This window comes from Moschus berezovskii, chromosome 10 (assembly GCF_049115385.1).
Source record: "Moschus berezovskii isolate FMDL1 chromosome 10, NW_MosBer_1.0, whole genome shotgun sequence".
Lineage (NCBI taxonomy): Eukaryota > Metazoa > Chordata > Mammalia > Artiodactyla > Moschidae > Moschus > Moschus berezovskii.
Window position 1 is genome coordinate 74,732,201 of NC_142469.1, and position 20,808 is coordinate 74,753,008.

The 20,808-nt window shown below is 39.7% G+C and overlaps 1 protein-coding gene across 1 annotated transcript in view; it reads left to right on the forward strand.

Moving 5' to 3' along the window:
* Window positions 1–20,808, forward strand: part of LAMA2 (laminin subunit alpha 2) — a 710,698-nt gene that overhangs the window by 626,234 nt on the left and 63,656 nt on the right. The window contains exons 48-51 of the mRNA XM_088840739.1: window positions 1,360–1,519; window positions 8,807–8,931; window positions 17,365–17,527; window positions 18,435–18,579. Coding sequence (XP_088696865.1) covers window positions 1,360–1,519; window positions 8,807–8,931; window positions 17,365–17,527; window positions 18,435–18,579 — 593 coding nt within the window. The remainder of the gene's footprint in view (window positions 1–1,359; window positions 1,520–8,806; window positions 8,932–17,364; window positions 17,528–18,434; window positions 18,580–20,808) is intronic.

Here is a 20,808-nt window from a genome sequence, read left to right on the forward strand (position 1 = left end):
AGGAATAGGAAATTGATTAATTCCATCTTTGATGCTTTAATTAATTAACTTCTAACAGTGTGCAGATTACTTGTAGAATCCATTCTTATCCTTGATACTTGCTCTTCATTTCTCATCTTCTTTTTCTAATTTTCAACTGCCTACTAAATACAAAACAGCTGAGAGGTTTTGTTAAAGGCCAAGGGAAGTTGATCAGAGTTGGGTAAAGAGGACCTAAAGATCAGGTGATTGTTGAATCTAGGTTATGGGTACATAGAATTTCATTCTATGTGTGTATATGTTTAATTTTTCACAATTAAAAGTTTCTTGAAGAAACTTAATAAGAAATAATCTTTAATTCCTTTTAAGATCTTAAATAAAACTGTGTGTGAGAGAGAGACAAAGGGAGGAGAGAGCAATAGATAAAATGCTTGCATTTGTGATGGTAGAGGGGATTAAGTACTTTACAGGACTTAACGCTTATATTTGCAAAGTACAGTTCTTCTATTAGAAGATATGTATTCTGTTAAGCAAGAACCTTTTTTGATAAATTCATTCTATTTTTCCATGTATTTCAGTTAATGCTGCACCCTCAAAGATAAAAAGCTTACCAAAATGAGACGGCAGGGAGAGAAAAATGACAAAGTTTTGTTATAACTGCTTGTCTCAGAAAAGAGTTCAGATTTTCACTTTTAACAACACATGGAACCAAACAGTTTTAAAAAAGAATGAAATACAATAATAATAGCTTCTGAAATTCTGTTAATTGAATCTAAATGTGAAGTTGTTCTATGCAATTTGTATGCACAACTCTGAAGCCTGGATGTTACAGTATACACATTAAGATGGTTTGCCAAACGGTAAATGATGCACGATTCCAGGAACAACTACAGCAAATTTGAATCCAAGATATAGTCAGGGATTTTTAGGAGAAATTATGCAGCTTATAATGCAGAAGGGTGGCTTATTCAGAGTTCATTTGCTGAATTAAATTAGGCAAAATGCTAAATAAAGTAATATAGCATTATTTAAACAGTCCATGTAGGTAAACAGCACATTGTTTTGTAAAGCAAAAGGAAAAAGACTCTCCATCTTACCAACAGCCATTCCATCGGCTGTTGCTACTATCATTTCCTATCAATGGACACAGTCAGAATCAGGGTATATTGCTCAGTGGTCCTGGTTGAATTTGATGGTAAACATACAGCAAAGATCAGACTCTGGATTTTGATTTGCAGTTTAATGAATCTGGACTATTCGAAGCTAAATTCCAAGACAAGTCTCTACATTTTATATCTTTTAAATCTGAAGTGATCAAAAATGTGATACATTTCTATTTCTCTATTTTCTTTCATTTCATTCCAACACGTACCCTGGAAGAACTGGGAGAAATGGAACTATTTCTGTGAGAGCTCTGGATGGACCCAAAGCCAGCATTATGCCAAGTACATACCATTCAGCATCACCTCCCGGGTACACTATTCTAGATGTGGATGCAAATGCAATGCTGTTTGTTGGCGGTTTGACTGGGAAATTGAAGGTAATGTGTTTCTCCCCATCCATCTCTGTAGACAATTCCTGGCATGATGACTTTGGGCAAAGACATGGCACAACACTGCAAAAACTTGACAGCTTTTTACTTAATTTATTTTTGTGAAAACATGGATATATTTTGAGTAAGAAATTTCTTCCTCAAATATCCAATCTGAAAGCATAATCTTTTTAAACCTATGTGTATTTACTTCACAGTTATTGTTTTGCCCAAATCTGTGGCATCGATTTTTTGATATTCTTATTTTAGTTACCTCAAGAGCAAAGTGTTTTTTAATGATACCTCATTTTCTGAATCAATTTATGATTTATTGATATGAAGTGCTATAAAGTTCAAACTCACATCTAATTAAAAGATTTATGAATACCTTGGGAAATATCACAGGAGCCATAAGCCTTCAAATCATGATCCGATTTTTAAAGTTTTCAAGTTGCTCTTCTCGTTCTTATCGAGTAATGCACTTAATATTCATAATTGCTTCGTGACAGGTCCTTGTGCATTTCAAATTGTAAAGTGCCTGCATTTTAAAGAAGCTCATGTTGATTAGATGGAATTAGGTGTTGGAAAACGACCTGTGGGTGAGATGTAAGAGCACAACCAAATATAATGGGTAATCCTGGGCTTGTCAGAATCATCCTGGGATAAGATTAGTCAGAAAATGTGAGAAGCCAGGGTGACCCCAAATTTATGAGAAGTCAGCCTTCATATACAGTGAGGTTGTTTTGTTTGCTTTGTGTATGAGATGTGATTCTAAAGCATTGGAATGGATTCCATAACTACACACTAGAATCACCTTCTTTTCTTAGAGCTGCATATAAATGTATATGGTACGAAGTAATATACAGTCATATTGCCAATTTCTGTCCTCCTCAGAAAGATAAATACAGGGGTAGCAGAGTTATATTCGCCTGCAATGTAGGAGACACAGGAGATATGCATTCCTTCCCTGGGTTGGAAAGATCCCCTGAAGGAGGAAATGGCAACCCACTCCAGTATTCTTGCCAGGAAAAGCTCATGGATAGAGGAGTCTGGTGGGCTACAGTCCATGGGGTCGCAAGGAGTCAGACACAACTTAGCAACTGAGCATGCACCCACACACACACACAAAAAAAAAAAAAAAAAAAAACAGAAAAAAAGAAAGAAATTTTGAAATTAAATCCAGGCTGAATTCCCTGCTCTATCACTTGCTAAAATATGACCTTAGGCAATCACTTAACCCCTTGGGCTTCAGTTTCCTCAACTAGAAAAGTAAGATAAAAATATCTATACTGCTTGTTTACTGTAGGATAATATGTAGTAATAAACTCTTATAACATTTATATAATCCTTACTATGTCCTAAGTAATGTTCTAAGTAATTTTACATGAATTAATAATTTTCATAACAACCCCAAAATGTAGATAGAAGCCTCATTTTATACTTAAGAAATCTATATAAGAAATAAATGATTCACCCAAGATTACATGGCAGTCAGTGGTGGAACTGGGAAGATTAACTTGTCTCCCAAGTTTTATCTAGTTCTTCTTCCCTCAAGTCACATACTCAGTAAAAATGATTTTTCCAGCCTCTAAGATGGCCATTCTTATGCTAACCCATTCTTACAGTTACCAGGCATAAGAATCTCTATTTTTAACCACCATCCCTTACTACCACAATGAATAGTGAGATTATATGCGTAAAATTTATAACAAATGCCTAAGATATGGTGCTATGTACTGTCGCTTCAGTCATGTCTGACTCTTTGCAACCCTATGGGCTGTAGCCCACCAGACTCTTCTGTTCATGGGATTCTCCAAGCAGGATACTGGAGTAGGCTGCCATATCCTCCTCCAGAGGATCTTCTCAACCCAGGGTTCAAACCCAGGTGTCCCACATTGTAGGAGGATTCTTTACCATCTGGTAGTCACACCTTAAATTACACCTTAAATAATTCTTATTATTCAGATGTCACTAGGCATAAAGAAACTGATTTATGCCAATATGAGGGGCAAAAAGTAAAGGCAAATGCAATCTATAGAAAATCTTAATCATTTTGACCAAAAGTTTCAAGGTTCCTGCCATACCATTACAGGAACCAAAAACAAACAAGTAACTATATCGACATGTTAATAAAAATCCACAGGAGCAGGAAAATATCCCAGGTATAGTTTTTATAATGCAAGAGGAAAAACAAAAAGCAAGTAGAATTCACAAGTAGGATAAGTTAAGGGAAGTTAAGTTAAGGGAAGTTAAGGAAAGTTAAGGGAAGCTTCCACAGATAACAGAGAATCCCAAGGACTGTCCTTGACTTGTAAATGTCAGTGTCTGACCAACATTTCTTCTTCATGGTAATGCCCCACTTGATCATAGCAGTAGCAAAATGTACATGATCATGACTTTAACCTAAATTATAACTACAAATGTTTAACTAGTCCATGACTGTCTCCTTATATTTGTTATAAAACCCAAACATGTAAATTCAATTTTTCCTTTCAGGTTACTCAGACAAATGTGGATTCACTTTGGCAGAGTGTTATAGAATTGTAACATTATCAATGCCAAAACAAACAGTTGTTTAAATTACAGCAAGTTTCTCTAGAGAGAACGGGATCATTCTCTGCCTTCTTGACTGTTATATACCAAGAATTGACATGTATACACTGCTGTATTTAAAACAGATAGCCAACAAGGACTTACTGTGTAGCACAGGGAACTCAGCTGAATATTCTGCAATAAACTAAATGGGAAAAGAATTTGAAAAGTAATAGATGTATATATATAAATGAATCACCTTGTTGTACACCTGAAACTAACACAACATGGTTAATCAGCTATAGTGTATGTGCTCAATCGTGTCTGACTCTTTGTGATCCATGGACTGTAGTCTGCCAGGCTCCTCTCTCCATGAAATTCTCCAGGCAATAATACTGGAGTGGGTTGCCATTCCCTTCTCCAGAGGATGTTCCCAACCCAGGAATCGAACCCACATCTCTTGCTTTTCCTGCTTTGGCAGATGGGTATGCTCCAACATAAAATAAAAATTTTAAAAAGACCTTTCCTTGTAAGAAAGACACCAAGGTTGTCATTCAACAAATGTTTATTCTGCCCTTATTAGATGTCAGGCTCTGTGCTGTGTATGCCCCCAAGCAACAACCACAGGGTCCCTTCTCTTACAAATTTACCCTGTCCCTTCATTCTCCTGCACTAGAAACCTACTTGAATGTAAAAGGAAATGAAAAACTGGGGGCAGCAGTATCACAGGGTAATCTATATGCAAGCATTTTTTTCCCTTTGTCAGTATCTACCATTTCCATTTGGGCTCCAAAATCACTGCAGATGCTGATTGCAGCCAGGAAATTAAAAGACGCTTACTCCTTGGAAGGAAAGTTATGACCAACCTTGATAATATATTAAAAAGCAGAGACAATACTTTGCCAACAAAGGTCCGTCTAGTCAAGGCTATGGTTTTTCCCATGGTCATGTATGGATGTGAGAGTTGGACTGTGAAGAAGGCTGATCGCCGAAGAATTGATGCTTTGAACTGTGGTGTTGGAGAAGACTTTTGAGAGTCCCTTGTACTGCAAGGAGATCCAACCAGTCCATTCTAAGGGAGATCGATCCTGGGTGTTCATTGGAAGGACTGATGCTAAATCTGAAACTGCAATACTTTGGCCACCTCATGCGATGAGTTGACTCACTGGAAAAGACTCTGATGCTGGGAAAGGTTGGGGGCGGGAGGAGACGGGGACGACCGAGAATGAGATGGCTGGATGGCATCACCGACTCGATGGACATGAGTTTGAGTGAACTCCGGGAGTTGGTGATGGACAGGGAGGCCTGGCGTGCTGTGATTCATGGGGTCGCGGAGAGTCGGACACGACTGAGTGACTGAACTGAACTGAACTGAACCATTTCCATATGGAGAAGGAAGTGGCAACCCACTCCAGCATTCCTGCCTAAGAAATCCCATGGACAAAAGAGTCAGACACAAGTTAGCAACTCAACAACAACAACCCTTTCTCATAATCTCTGGAAAGAAATCCTCTTAGTGGTATAGGAGCACTCAGTTCAGTTCAGTCGCTCAGTCGTGTCCAACTCTCCGCGACCCCATGAATCACAGCACGCCAGGCCTCCCTGTCCATCACCAACTCCCGGAGTACACTCAAACTCATGTCCATCGAGTCGGTGATGCCATCCAGCCATCTCATTCTCGGTCGTCCCCGTCTCCTCCCGCCCCCAACCTTTCCCAGCATCAGAGTCTTTTCCAGTGAGTCAACTCGTCTCATGAGGTGGCCAAAGTATTGCAGTTTCAGCTTTAGCATCAGTCCTTCCAATGAACATCCAGGATTGATCTCCTTTAGAATGGACTGGTTGGATCTCCTTGAGTATAAGGGATTCTCAAGAGTCTTCTCCAACACCACAGTTCAAAAGCATCAATTCTTCGGCGATCAGCTTTCTTCACAGTCCAACTCTCACATCCATACATGACCATGGGAAAAACCATAGCCTTGACTAGACAGACCTTTGTTGGCAAAGTAATGTCTCTGCTTTTTAATATACTATCAAGGTTGATCATAACTTTCCTTCCAAGGAGCAAGCGTCTTTTAATTTCATGGCTGCAATCAGCATCTGCAGTGACTTTGGAGCCCAAAAAAATAAAATCTGACGCTGTTTCCACTGTTTTTCCATCTATTTCCCATGAAGTGATGGGACCAGATGCCATGATCTTTGTTTTCTGAATGTTGAGCTTCAAGCCAACCTTTTCACTCTCCTCTTTCTCTTTCATCAAGAGGCTTTTGAGTTCCTCTTCACTTTCTGCCATAAGGGTAGTGTCATCTGCATATCTGAGGTTATTGATATTTCTCCCGGCAATCTTGATTCCAGCTTGTGCTTCTTCCAGCCCAGCGTTCCTCATGATGTACTCTGCATATAAGTTAAATAAGCAAGGTGACAATATACAGCCTTGACGTACACCTTTTCCTATTTGGAACCAGTCTGTTGTTCCATGTCCAGTTCTAACTCTTGCTTCCTGACCTGCATCCAGGTTTCTCAAGAGGCACGTCAGGTGGTCTGGGATTCCCATCTCTTTCAGAATGTTCCACAGTTTATTGTGATCCACACAGTCAAAGGCTTTGGCATAGTCAATGAAGCAGAAATAGATGTTTTTCTGGAACTCTCTTGCTTTCTCCATGATCCAGCGGATGTTGGCAATTTGATCTCTGGTTCCTCTGCCTTTTCTAAAACCTGCTTGAACATCTGGGAGTTCACGGTTTACATATTGCTGAAGCCTGGCTTGGAGAATTTTGAGCATGACTTTTCTAGCGTGTGAGATGAGTGCTATTGTGCGGTAGTTTGAGCATTCTTTGGCATTGCCTTTCTTTGGGATTGGAATGAAGACTGACCTCTTCCAGTCCTGTGGCCACTGCTGAGTTTTCCAAATCTGCTGGCATATTGAGTGCAGCACTTTCACAGCATCATCTTTCAAGACTTGAAATAGCTCAACTGGAATTCCATCACCTCCACTAGCTTTGTTCGTAGTGATGCTTTCTAAAGCCCACTTGACTTCACATTCCAAGATGTCTGGCTCTAGGTCAGTGATCACGTTATCATGACTATCTTGGTCGTGAAGATCTTTTTTGTACAGTTCTTCTGTGTATTCCTGCCACCTCTTCTTAATATCTTCTGCTTCTGTTAGGCCCATACCATTTCTGTCCTTTATCGAGCCCATCTTTGCATGAAATGTTCCCTTGGAATCTCTAATTTTCTTGAAGAGATCTCTTGCTTTTTCCTATTCTGTTGTTTTCCTCTATTTCTTTGCATTGATCACTGAGGAAGTCTTTCTTATCTCTCCTTGCTATTCTTTGGAACTCTGTCTTCAGATGCTTATAACTTTCCTTTTCTCCTTTGCTTTTCGCCTCTCTTCTTTTCAAAGCTATTTGTAAGGCCTCCTCAGACAGCCATTTTGCTCTTTTGCATTTCTTTTCCATGGGGATGGTCTTGGTCCCTGTCTCCTGTACAATGTCACGAACCTCCGTCCAGAGTTCATCAGGCACTCTATCAATCAGATCTAGTCCCTTAAATCTATTTCTCACTTCCACTGTATAATCATATGGGATTTGATTGAGGTCATATCTGAATGGTCTAGTGGTTTTCCCTACTTTCTTCAATTTCAGTCTGAATTTGGCAATAAGGAGTTCATGATCTGAGCCACAGTCAGCTCCTGGTCTTGTTTTCGCTAACTGTATACAGCTTCTCCATCTTTGGTTGCAAAGAATATAATCAATCTGATTTCGGTGTTGACCATCTGGTGATGTCCATGTGTAGAGTCTTCTCTTGTGTTGTTGGAAGAGGGTGTTTGCTATGTTCAGTGCATTCTCTTGACAAAACTCTATTAGCCTTTGCCCTGCTTCATTCCGTGCTCCAAGGCCAAATTTGCCTGTTACCTCAGGTGTTTCTTGACTTCCTACTTTTGCATTCCAGTCCCCTATAATGAAAAGGACATCTTTTTTGGGTGTTAGTTCTAAAAGGTCTTGTAGGATTAAACACCATCTCTGTGCCAGGCATTGAATGTGGAACCATAAATAAATTCTCTTATATAATTGTCCTAATAATCCTGTTACAGACCAAGAAGAAAACAGAATCTCAAAGAGAATAAGCAGTTCATTTAAAATCAGAAGCAGGGAGTGTTTATTTACTAATGGTGATAAACTGGTATAGCACAGAAAAACCAGGATCTGAGGATATATTATTATACAGTTAAAAAATGAATATGTACACAACCAAGATTTTTACAAAGAGTGGATAATAACTACTCAAGATTCTTCTGCTCAGATAACAATGCTCATGAATACTGTAAGACTTCCCTGATAGCTCAGTGGTAAAGAGTCCGCCTGCCAATGCAGGAGATGCAGATTCGATCCCTGGGTTAGGCACATCCCCTGGAGAAGAAAATGGCAACCCATTCCAGTATTCTTGCCTGGGAAATCTCATAGAGGAGCTTGGTGGGCTACAGTCCATGGGATCTCAAAGAGTTGCATGCAACTAAATGACTAAGCCCCAGGTTCAACCCTTAGGTTGGGAAGGTCCCCTGGAGAAGGGAATGGCAACCCACTCCAGTATTCTTGCCTGGAGGATCCCATGAACAGAGGAGCCTGGCAGGCTACAGTCCATGGGGTCTCAAAGGGTTGAACACGACTGAGCGACTAACACTTACTTACTTAAGCAACTAAACAACACCAGCATGGATTCTTTAAGATTTTTTTTGTGAAATTCTAACAAATACGTTTCTCTCTGCAGAAGGCTGATGCTGTGCGTGTGATCACATTCACTGGCTGTATGGGAGAAGCATACTTTGACAGCAAACCTATAGGATTGTGGAATTTCCGAGAAATAGAAGGTGACTGCAAAGGATGTACCGTCAGGTTAGTTAAGAGGAGGACTCTCCTAATGTCTGTCTGGCCTATGCATCACAAAAGCTTTAATTTTATTGTGCAGTGTTCCATTATCATGTGGATGATAAGCAACAGGTTTGAAGTGATTGTGTTCAAGGTAGATTTACCAGGAAGCGAAGTAACCTGAAGTCCTCTCCCCAGTTTGCGTAGGCACTTACCAAGGCCTTGGGAAGTACCCTAGTACTTTGACATGGTCATATGTTTTTGTACAATTTGCAAAGGTGAGATATTTCAGGGCTTCCTAGGTGGCTCAGTAGTAAAGAATCCACCTGCCAAGCATGAGAAGAGGATTCGATTCCTGGGTTGGGAAGATTCCCTGGGAAAGGAAATGGCAACCCATACCATTATTCTTGTCTGGGAAATCCCATGGACAGGGGAACCTGGCAGGCTATAGTCCATGAAGTTGCAAAGAGTTGGATGTGACTTAGTGACTAAATAACAATAGCAAAGTATTTTAGCCTCAATCAGTTAAGACTACTATCTCTTTCCACTCCAATTTATCTTTGTATTCAGGAAGAATTGGGTGTCTGTGGCTCTTTCATAGTCATATTTCAGTTTTACTTAAAGAAAACTCTCCCTAACGATTAAACTGCAGGCCCCTCAGAGCCTGGATTCACTCTGTTTATGTTTACAAGAAAATATAGAACCATACTGCAGGTCTTGTCTTTTACCGGATTTATGAAATGATACATAACATCCTGTAAGTGTTTCAAGTGGAAACCCACCAGACTTGACGATTTTAAGTGGGAAAGGAAAAACAGAGGTCAAGATAGGCCAGGAGAAAGTTTCATAATATCCATCATTAATTATAAGATAGAGGTTAGAATGTTGAAATTCAAAAATATTTATCAAGCGTATATAAATATTCTTATATAAACCTGAATAGATTATGTAAAAAATTAAGTAGAAGTAGCGGATTTCTCCCCATGGACAGAGGAGCCTGGTAGGCTGCAGTCCATGGGGTCGCTAAGAGTCGGAGACGACTGAGTGACTTCACTTTCACTTTTCCCTTTCGTGCATTGGAGAAGGAAATGGCAACCCGCTCCAGTGTTCTTGCCTGGAGAATCCCAGGGATAGGGGAGCCTGGTGGGCTGTCGTCTGTGGGGTCGCACAGAGTCAGACACAACTGAAGCGACTTAGCAGCAGCAGAGGATTTCTCTGCATAAAAACTTAAAGGCCACTGAACAACTGAGCCTACAACAATTTTAATTATATTTAGTTAAAGCTATAAAATGTAAATTAAAGCCTGGAAGCTTAATCAACACACATAGTAACTCTAAAATAATTAGGTGCTAAGGAGTTTATATTTTTTATTTCTAATATAAAGAGAACATGTACATTGCTAGGACCTAAATTCTCCATTAATGTAGAGAGAGTACTTCACATTTTCTTCTCAATGTCTCTAGAGTTTTATAGAAGAAAATAGACTCAAAATATTCTCTCCCCAAAAGTTTTAACTTTCATCTGTTTTTTTTTTTGTCATCATGAACTTTTCAACTTGGCACTGAAGGCAATTTGAAAGTCTGATCCATTCATGGTTTATAGTGGTTTTGTTCATAATCTTTGATAAAATCTAATAAAGAATGTTGTCTGTAAAATGATTTCAATATAAGGACAATGAGGTCTACAATATCATTCTGCTACTCACAAATCAACACCAACTTTTCCCTAAACATTTCTTCAGTAAATTTATAAGTAGAATTTTCAAATGTTTATTGTCAACCAAACATCTAAAGCATTTAAATGTCCTTTCAGCTGTGCATATTATGTAGGACTATAGCATCATTAATTATCAGTTCTGCAAAGATCTCAGGCCCTCATGTCCTCCTTTCCCAATTTTGCACCAGTCTTGTTCCATGTCCAGTTCTAACTATTGGTTCTTGACCTGCATGCAGGTTTCTCAAGAGGTAGGTAAGGTGGTCTAGTATTCCTATCTCTTTAAGAATTTTCTACAGTTTGTTGTAATCCACACAGTCAAAGACTTTAGCATAGTCAATAAAGCAGAATGAAATGTTTTTCTGGAATTCTCTTGCTTTTTCTATGATCCAACAGATTTGATCTCTGGTTCATCTGCCCTTTCTAAATCTAGTTTGAACATCTGGAAGTTCTTAGTTCAAGTACTGTTGAAGCTTAACGAAGGATTTTGAGAATTAACCTTGCTAGCATGTGAAATCAGTGCAACTGTGTGATAGTTTGAACATTCTTTGGTGCTGCCTTTTTTGGGGTTGGAAGGAAAACTGACCTTTTCCAATCCTATGGCCACTGCTGAGTTTTACAATTTGCTGACATACTGAGTGCAGCACTTTAACGGCATCATTTTTAAGGATTTTAACTGGAGAAGGAAATGGCAACCCACTCCAGTGTTCTTACCTGGAGAATCCCAGGGATGGTGGAGCCTGGTGGGCTGCCGTCTATGGGGTCGCACAGAGGCGGGCACGACTGAAGCAACCTAGCAGCAGCAGCTGGAATTACATCACCTCTAGTAGCTTTGTTCATAGTAATTCTTCCTATGGCCCACTTGACTTCACACTCCAGGATGTCTGGTTCTAGGTGAGTGATCATACCATCATGGTTATCTGGTTCATGAAGATCTTTTCTGTACAGTTCTTCTGTGTATTCTTGCCACCTCTTCTTAATACCTTCTGCTTCTGTTAAGTCCACACCATTTCTGTCCTTTATTGTGCCTGTCTTTGTATGAAATGCTCCCTTGGTATCTCTTGAAGAGATCTTATCTTTACCATTCTATTGTTTTCCTCTGTTTCTTTGCATTGCTCACTGAGGAAGGCTTTCTTATCTCTCCTTGCTATTTTTGGAACTCTGAATTCAAATGAGTGTATCTTTCCTTTTCTCCTTTGCCTATAGCTTCTCTTCTTTTCTCAGCTCTTTGTAAGGCTTCCTCAGACAACGATTTTTCCTTTTTGCACTTTTTTTTCTTGGGGATGGTCTTGATCCCTACTTCCTATACAGTGTTACAAACCTCTGTCCATAGTTCTTCAGGCACTCTGTCTATCAGATCTAATCCCTTGAACCTATTGTCACTTCCATTGTATAATCATAAGGAATTTGACTTAGGTCCTACATGAATGACTTAATGGTTTTCCCTACTTTCTTCAGTTTAAGCCTGAATTTTGCCATGAGGAGCTGATGATCTGAGCCACAGTCAGCTCCAGGCCTTTTTACTGACTGTATAGACCTTCTCTATCTTTGGCTGCAAAAAATATAATCAGTCTGATTTTGGTATTGACTATCTGGGGATGCCCATGTATAGAGTCATCTCCTGTGTTGTTTGAAGAGGATATTTGCTATGACCAGTGTGTTCTTTTGGCAAAACTCTGTTAGCCTTTGCCCTGTGTCATTTTGTAATCCCAGGCCAAACCTGCCTGTTACTCCAGGTATTTCTTGACTTCCTACTTTTGCATTCCAATTTCCTATGATGAATAGGACTTTTTTTTTTTTTCTCTTGGTGTTAGTTCTAGAAGGTCTTATAGGTCTTCATAGAACCACTCAACTTCAACTTCTTTGACATTAGTGGTTGGGGCTTAGACTTGGATAACTGTGATGTTGAATGGTTTTCTTTGGAAATGAACTGAGTCATTCTGTCATTTTTGATAATGTACCTGAATACTGTATTTCCAACTCTTTTGTTGACTATGAGGGCTACTCCATTACTTCTAAGGGATTCTTGCCAACAGTAGTAATCTGAAATAAACTCTCCCGTTCCTGTCCATTTTAGTTCAGTAAGTTCAGGCGCTCAGTCGTGTCTGACTCTCCACAACCCCATGAATCACAGCACGCCAGGGCTCCCTGTCCATCACCAACTCCCGGAGTTCACTCAAACTCATGTCCATCGAGTCAGTGATGCCTTACAGCCATCTCATCCTCTGCCGTCCCCTTCTCCTCCTGCCCCCAATCCCTCCCAGCATCAGAGTCTTTTTCCAATGAGTCAATTCTTCTCATGAGGTGGCCAAAGTATTGGAGCTTCAGCTTCATCATCAGTCCTTCCAATGAACACCCAAGACTGATCTCCTTTATTTTTTTTTTAAGTAATTTATTTTTTATTGGAGGCAAATTATTTTACAATATTATATTGGTTGGTTTTGCCATACATTGACATGAATTCGCCCCGGGTTTACATAAGTTCCCCCTCCTGAACCCCCCTCCCACCTCCCTCCTCCCTTTATCCTCCCTCTTTAGAATGGACTGGTTGGATCTCCTTGCAGTCCAAGGGACTCTCAGGAGTCTTCTCCAGCACCGCAGTTCAAAAGCATCAATTCTTCGGCACTCAGCTTTCTTCACAGTCCAACTCTCACATCCATACATCACCACGGAAAAAACCATTGCCTTGACTAGACGGACCTTGGTTGGCAAAGTAATGTCTCTGCTTTTTAATATACTATCTAGGTTGGTCATAACTTTCCTTCCAAGGAGTAAGAGTCTTTTAATTTCATGGCTGCATCTGCAGTGATTTTGGAGCCCCAAAAAATAAAGTCTGACACTGTTTCCACTGTTTCCCCGTCTATTTCCCATGAAGTGATGGGGCCAGATGCCATGATCTTTGTTTTCTGAATGTTGAGCTTCAAGCCAACCTTTTCACTCTCCTCTTTCACTTTCATCAAGAGGCCTTTGAGTTCCTCTTCACTTTCTGCCATAAGGGTGGTGTCATCTGAATATCTGAGGTTATTGATATTTCTCCCGGCAATCTTGATTCCAGCTTGTGCTTCTTCCAGCCTAGCATCCTTCATGATGTACTCTGCATATAAGTTAAGTAAGCAGGGTGACAATATACAGCCTTGACGTACTCCTTTTCCTATTTGGAACTAGTCTGTTGTTCCATGTCCAGTTCTAACTGTTGCTTCCTGACCTATAGGTTTCTCAAGAGGCATGTCAGGTGGTCTGGTATTCCCATCTCTTTCAAAATTTTCCACAGTTTATTGTGATCCACACAGTTAAAGGCTTTGACATACTCAATAAAACAGAAGTAGATGTTTTTCTGGAATTCTCTTGCTTTCTCCATGATCCAGTGGATGTTGGCAGTTTGATCTCTGGTTCCTCTGCCATGAGTTCACTGATACCTAAAATGCCAATGTTCATTCTTGCCATCTCCTGTTTGATCACTTCCAATTTACCTTGATTCAGGGACCTATCATTCCAGGTTCCTATGCAATATTGTTCTTTACAACATTGGACCCTACTTCCACCACCAGATACATCCACAACTGGACATTGTTTCTGCTTTGGCTCAGCCTCTTCATTCATCCTAAAACTATTTCTCTGCTCTTCCCCAGTAGCATATTGGATACCTACCAACCCAGGAGGCTCATCTTCCAGTTTCATATCTCTTTGCCTTTTCACTCTGTTCATGGAGTTCTCAAGGCAAAAGTACTGAAGTGATTTGCCATTCCCGTCTCAAGTAGACCATGTTTTTTAGAATCTCCACCATGATCTGTCCATTTTGGGTGACCCTGCACAGCATGGCTCCTAGCTTCACTGAGTTGTACAAGGCTATGATCCATGTGATCATTTTGGTTAGCTTTCTGTGGTTGTGGTTTTCTTTCTGGAGGCTGTGAGATCATAATTTATTAATTATAAAAGAATAGTCACTCTTCCTAGTAAATATATTGGAAATGAATAGGAAAACTCTAGTATAATGTTAGCTCTTGAAATTTTATGGACTATGATTGGAAAGATTCATTTTTCCCCAACCTCAAAGTCGCCAATTTGAAGCCAGGTTTACCTGGTTTTTGGTTAATGAATTAAACAAAATAGCCTGATCTACAACTGTATGTTTTGCTGCTCTTATATAAAACTCCTGCTTGCCGATTTGCCTGTTGCTTAAACAAGAGAATCTCTTACAGGGTTGAAGTGGGAATAGGCTTTAGAAATCGTCCACTGATCTAAACCTCTCATCTCAGAGTGGAGACACTGAGACCTGAGGTGTTATGTGACTTCTGAGATTCCACATCAGACGCCAGGTTTCCTGCCATCTACTCTGCTGTTTTTTCCATTATGTGTTGAAATTAATAGTTTTAGGCCATAAGAACATCAGGATACAAATGTGACATGTTTTTTATTCCAGTGCTTATTCTGACATTATGTAGTGAAGTTTTATGTTTTTTTTTTTTTCTTTTCAAGTTGTAAGTAACAGTACTTTGGGCCAAAGCATTTGGGAAATTGTCAGTGGTGATCCCCACACCCTTTCTGGGGTTTTTGTTGATAGTGTGGTGGTACATAATGCAAAATCCAAGTATTTGAGATCCTCAAAGACCTTCTACTTAGTAGAGTCTACATTACATTTTCTTATCTCCAGCATCATGATATTCCAGATTTTAATGGATTTTTAATAATGATGAAAGAAGCCCAAATTCATCATTTATTCACTGAATTTATTTGCTATAAGTTATATTGTTAATAAGGTGATTTAGTCCCACAAACCTTTCAGTTAACTTTTCATGAATATTGGAAAAACATCTTTTAAGCTTTAAGCTACATTATACAAAAATATATCAATCTGATTTTATACCTATTTAGGTATAACTTACAGTTACATGATTGTGACAAACACAGATAAGACTCTTCCCTTCCTTTTGTCTTCAGTTTTATATTTCTCTCTTTTCCAGAAACAGAGAGGAAGCCAACTTGTCAAAATGCAGTTATTCTTCCACAAGCCCAGTAATGTTTGTACACTATTATTTTTCTCATTAGCCAAGGTTTCATACAAATAATAGTCTCAGTTATTATTATTTTACATCAGTGTATTTCTCAATAGCTCTTCTCTACTCTCAAGTTAATACAACAGTCCAGTTTCACAGATTCAAATATAAACTAAGATGCAGATATTTAAAGTTTAAAAATATCTCCACAGTCAAAACTTATGCTGTTAACATCAGTTAAGTAAGATAGATAGATGATAACTTTTCTTTTGAAAAAGAAATCTTTTTAAACGTTATATTTACAAGACATATCTTAGATATTCATTAATTATTCAACCAGTATTGATTGAACATGTATTCTCTGTGAGGCAATTTGATTTACTAATATCCCCCTCATTCCACAGATATTTACCAGCTTCTACTCTGAGCCAAGTATTGGGCTGGATGCTGAGGTTGTGCTTGACACAGAGCCTAACCCATAAGCACTACTCGTCTTCATAGAGCTTACATACTGGGGAAAAAGACAGATCAACAAACACACACAGTGAGAGGAGCCCTTCATTGTCTGAATCTAACATGTCCCAGAAAATCCAACTGAATAGCCAGAGTCCAGAGACTAGGAGTCTATATTCCGTCATGGCTTTTCCTCTTAAAACTTTTAAGTTAGCGCATTTCAACCACCTTCACCCTTTTCATCTAAACCCTACTCCCTTTTATATTATGTATTTGGAAAATGTAATAATGCATTCTCAGTTCAGTTCAGTTCATTTCAGTTGCTCAGTCGTGTCTGACTCTTTGCAACCCCATGAATCACAGCACGCCAGGCCTCCCTGTCCATCACTAACTCCCAGAATTCACTCAAACTCATGTCCATCGAGTCGGTGATACCAACCAGCCATCTCATTCTCTGTCATCCCCTTCTCCTGCTGCCCACAATCCCTCCTAGCATCAGAATCTTTTCCAGTGAGTCAACTCTTCGCATGAGGTGGCCAAAGTATTGGAGTTTCAGCTTCAACATCAGTCCTTCCAATGAACACCCAGGACTGATCTCCTTTAGAATGGACTGGGTGAATTTCCTTGCAGTCCATGGGACTCTCAAGAGTCTTCTCCAACACCACAGTTCAAAAGCATCAATTCTTCGGCGATCAGCTTTCTTCACAGTCCAACTCTCACATCCATACATGACCACGGGAAAAACCATAGCCTTGACTAGACGGACCTTGGTTGGCAAAGTAATGTCTCTGCTTTTTAATATTCTGTCTAGGTTGGTCATAACTTTCCTTCCAAGGAGTAAGCGTCTTTTAATTTCATGGCTGCAGTCAGCATCCGCAGTGATTTTAGAGCCCCAAAAAACAGTCTGACACTGTTTCCACTGTTTCTCCATCTCTTTCCCATGAAGTGATGGGACCAGATTATACAGTAGAAGTGAGAAATAATGCATTCTCAGCATGTTCCAAAATCCCACTAGTTCACACCACTAAGTACACTTAAACACCAACATAACTATCCATTAGGCACCTCAGCAAAAGGATTTAAATCATTATTGACCTAGTTATTGAATACCTAATGAAGTCCAGGTGAAAGATGGTGGTTACCTGGCCTGATGGTGGCACTGGAGAGAAGGGGAAGGATGGAAGATGTATCTGGGATTGTTCCTGACCTACAATCCAGACTCACAAGATAGAGTGTGATGTATTGAAAGTGGATGGACCATGTAGACATCGTCTAATTCATGTGAAATGTCTCTCTTCAGTCCACAGGTGGAAGATAGTGAGGGGACCATTCAGTTTGATGGAGAAGGCTATGCATTGGTCAGTCGCCCCATTCGTTGGTACCCCAACATCTCCACTGTCATGTTCAAGTTCAGGACATTTTCTTCAAGTGCTCTCCTGATGTACCTTGCCACTCGAGACCTGGTAAAGATTTGCACAGTTGATCTTTCACAATTGGAGATATGGTTTGCTTCTTTTTTTCGTAGGGTTCCAATGCAGTTATCAGTTATTGTTGAATTATCAGTTATTGTTCAGAGGAGTCTGGGATGAATGTGCATAGCCAAGAGTGGTGCATGCTGCTGCTACTGCTAGGTCACTTCAGTCGTGTCCGACTCTGTGTGACCCCATAGACGGAAGCCCACCAGGCTCCCCTGTCCCTGGGATTCTCCAGGCAAGAACACTGGAGTGGGTTGCCATTTCCTTCTCCAAGAGTGGTGCATAGTATTTATGTATTTCCATCGATAACTTTAATTACATGTATAACTTAATTATCATTTGTTTTTAGAATAACTGCCTTATAATTCTTTAAAAGAAACACCTCTATACAAAAACATACAGCAGAATGCTGTATTAGCCTTCTTCTAAAGACCTTAGTGAAAAGGTGGTTCTAAATATCCTTGTTATTTTTTCCAGGTCAATGTTTCTTAGTAACTTCTTTCTGGGAACATCCTATTTAGTTTGCTTAATACATTTTCAAAGGAACACACTTTTTACTCCTATAATAAAAGGATCAGTTCAGTTCAGTTCAGTTCAGTCGCTCAGTAGTGTCCGACTCTCCGCGACCCCATGAATCACAGCACGCCAGGCCTCCCTGTCCATCACCAACTCCCGGAGTTTGCAGTAATTTGGCTTTGACCATTTGCACCATAACATCACACCCACAATCATTCATAAAATACTAACACCGATTCTATTTCCAAAAATGGATTTTATTTACAGATCAAGACATTCAGTAAATTAACCATAAAGCCCTATTACAAACCCCACAAAGTGAATACCCATATATTTCTCTGTGTATCTAATCACTGGTGTATTTTTCCTCTGTTAATAGAAGGATTTCATGAGTGTAGAGCTCACTGATGGGCACATAAAAGTCAGCTATGATCTGGGTTCAGGAATGGCTTCTGTTGTCAGCAGTCAAAACCATAATGACGGGAAATGGAAATCATTCACCTTGTCAAGAATTCAAAAACAAGGTGAGTTTTTATAGTAATAATGCACTCTGAGCCTTAATCATGCTATCCAAAGCTCCCACGTATCTAATCATGAAGAAGACCCTGTCTGTCACTTTAGGTACTCACAAATTCTGTGAAAAATTGATACAGTCATTTCTTTGGTTTAGATTACAGGTGGTTTGGGTTAGACATGACTGATTGAAGAGCCAAATGGTTCTCTATAATTTTCTTTAGAAAGTGAGAGCTTAATTTGAAAGCATAAAACTATCTTACAACTTGTAAAATTATATCCTATAGTAGATTTGAAAAGCTTGTATGCCTTCCTTTTCTTCCTGTTTTGCCAAGATGTTTCCTTTAGAATGGCCCACAGATAGAATTCGTACAGGCAATATAGCACAGCTACCAATTCTTAGCTTTTTGAAAGTGCCAAAAATGTGTATGTGGGCAAGCTAATAATTGATTAATAATGATGTAACATTTTTATGGTTCTAGGACATTTTCAAAACACTTCCCAAACATTATTTCATTTGCTCATGTATTTTGTTCTGGTTTAGAGAAAAGAAAATGTAGACTCAAGCTTATATGTGGTCCCAAACATTTATACATAAAATCTTACTACCAAGACAGAAATTCAAGACTATTAGGTGTCAGTGTGCTGCTATTGTTATCTTGGTATAATTCCCCTAATTCTGGGTACTATGGCATTGCTCATATCTGTAAATGAAACTTTGATTCTACTGTTTGTGTTATTAGACTTAGTTCATTTTGAATATGCCAGTGTGATATTTCATAAAAATTTAGATATAACCTTGCACCATCTTTCATTCCTATATTTAACACATATCTGCCAAACACCTAATAAGTTCTGTGCTGTGCTTACTAGGTGTTTGGCAGATACAACTACAGTCGTGTCATGGACTGTAGCCTGTTAGGCTACTCTGTCCATAAGGATTCTCCAGGCAAGAATACTGAAGTGGATAGCCATTGCCTTCTCCAGGGGATCTTCTCAACCCAGGTCTCCCTCATTGCAGGCAGATTCTTTCCCATCTGAGCCACCAGGGAAGACCAAGCATATTGGAGTGGGTAGCCTCCAAACCCAGGAATTGAAGAGGGTCTCCTGAATTGCAGGGGGATTCTTTACTAGCTGAGCTACTAGGGAAGCCCAGTAATTATTAGGCAATAACAAAGTGAAGTCTGTGATAAGCCCCTGTCTTTAAGGAACTTGCAATCTAAAGGGGAAGACAGACAAGTCAATCAGCAAGTTAGAGAGTAGAAAGATTACCATATGGAGATATGTACAGCAGGCTAGAAATCTCAGAAGAGAGAAACACTCAAGTCAGATCCAGAGGTCAGCCCTCAGGGGAGTGCCCTGATGCACAGGCAGGAGCTGAGGAGTTCTGTGGGTGAAAAACTCCTTTGGACAATTCAGAAAACTGAACATTGTGTGAAAGCCTGGAGGTCCCGGGGAGCATAATATTAATACAACATCATATATCATTTTCCAACTGCTTTTCCTTCGAACAGGAAACCCTGGAGAAACGCATTTGTATAATTAATTGGAATAGCTGTCTGTATACATTTTTCCCAAGAAAGAGAGGCACAAGGCACATTTATAGACTGGACAGTAGCTCAGAAAAATGTTTAACTCTAATCTGACATTTCTGCAACTTCTCCAGTCACCAAAATCTTTCCATACCGTATCAGCATTTGGCTGAATACACTTTGGGAAATGCTTTGGGAACTATAAGTGAGTCCATAGGCTAAGAGGATGAATGGTGGCTGAGAATGATCGGATAAGGCTGGAGATAACAAAGCCAGTTTATAAAAGGCCTTATGAGCTAAACCGGGCTTCCCAGGTGGCACTAGTAGTAAAGAATCTGCCTGCCAATGCAGGAGACATTAAGACATATGGGTTCCACCCCTGAGTTGGGAAGATCCCCTGGAGGAGGGCATGGCAATTCACTCTAGTATTTTTTTTTTTGTATTTAAGGATAATTGCTTTACAGAACTGTGTTGTTTTCTGTCAAACCTCAACATGAATCAGCCATAGGTATACATGTATCCCCTCCCTTTTGAACCTCCCTCCCATCTCCCACCCTACCCAACCCTCTAGGTTGATACAGAGCACTTGTTTGAGTTTCCTGAAAAATACAGCAAATTCCCATTGGCTGTCTATTTTATACATGGTAATGTAAGTTTCCATGTTGCTCCTTCCATGCATCTCACCCTCTTTTCCCCTCTCCCCACGTC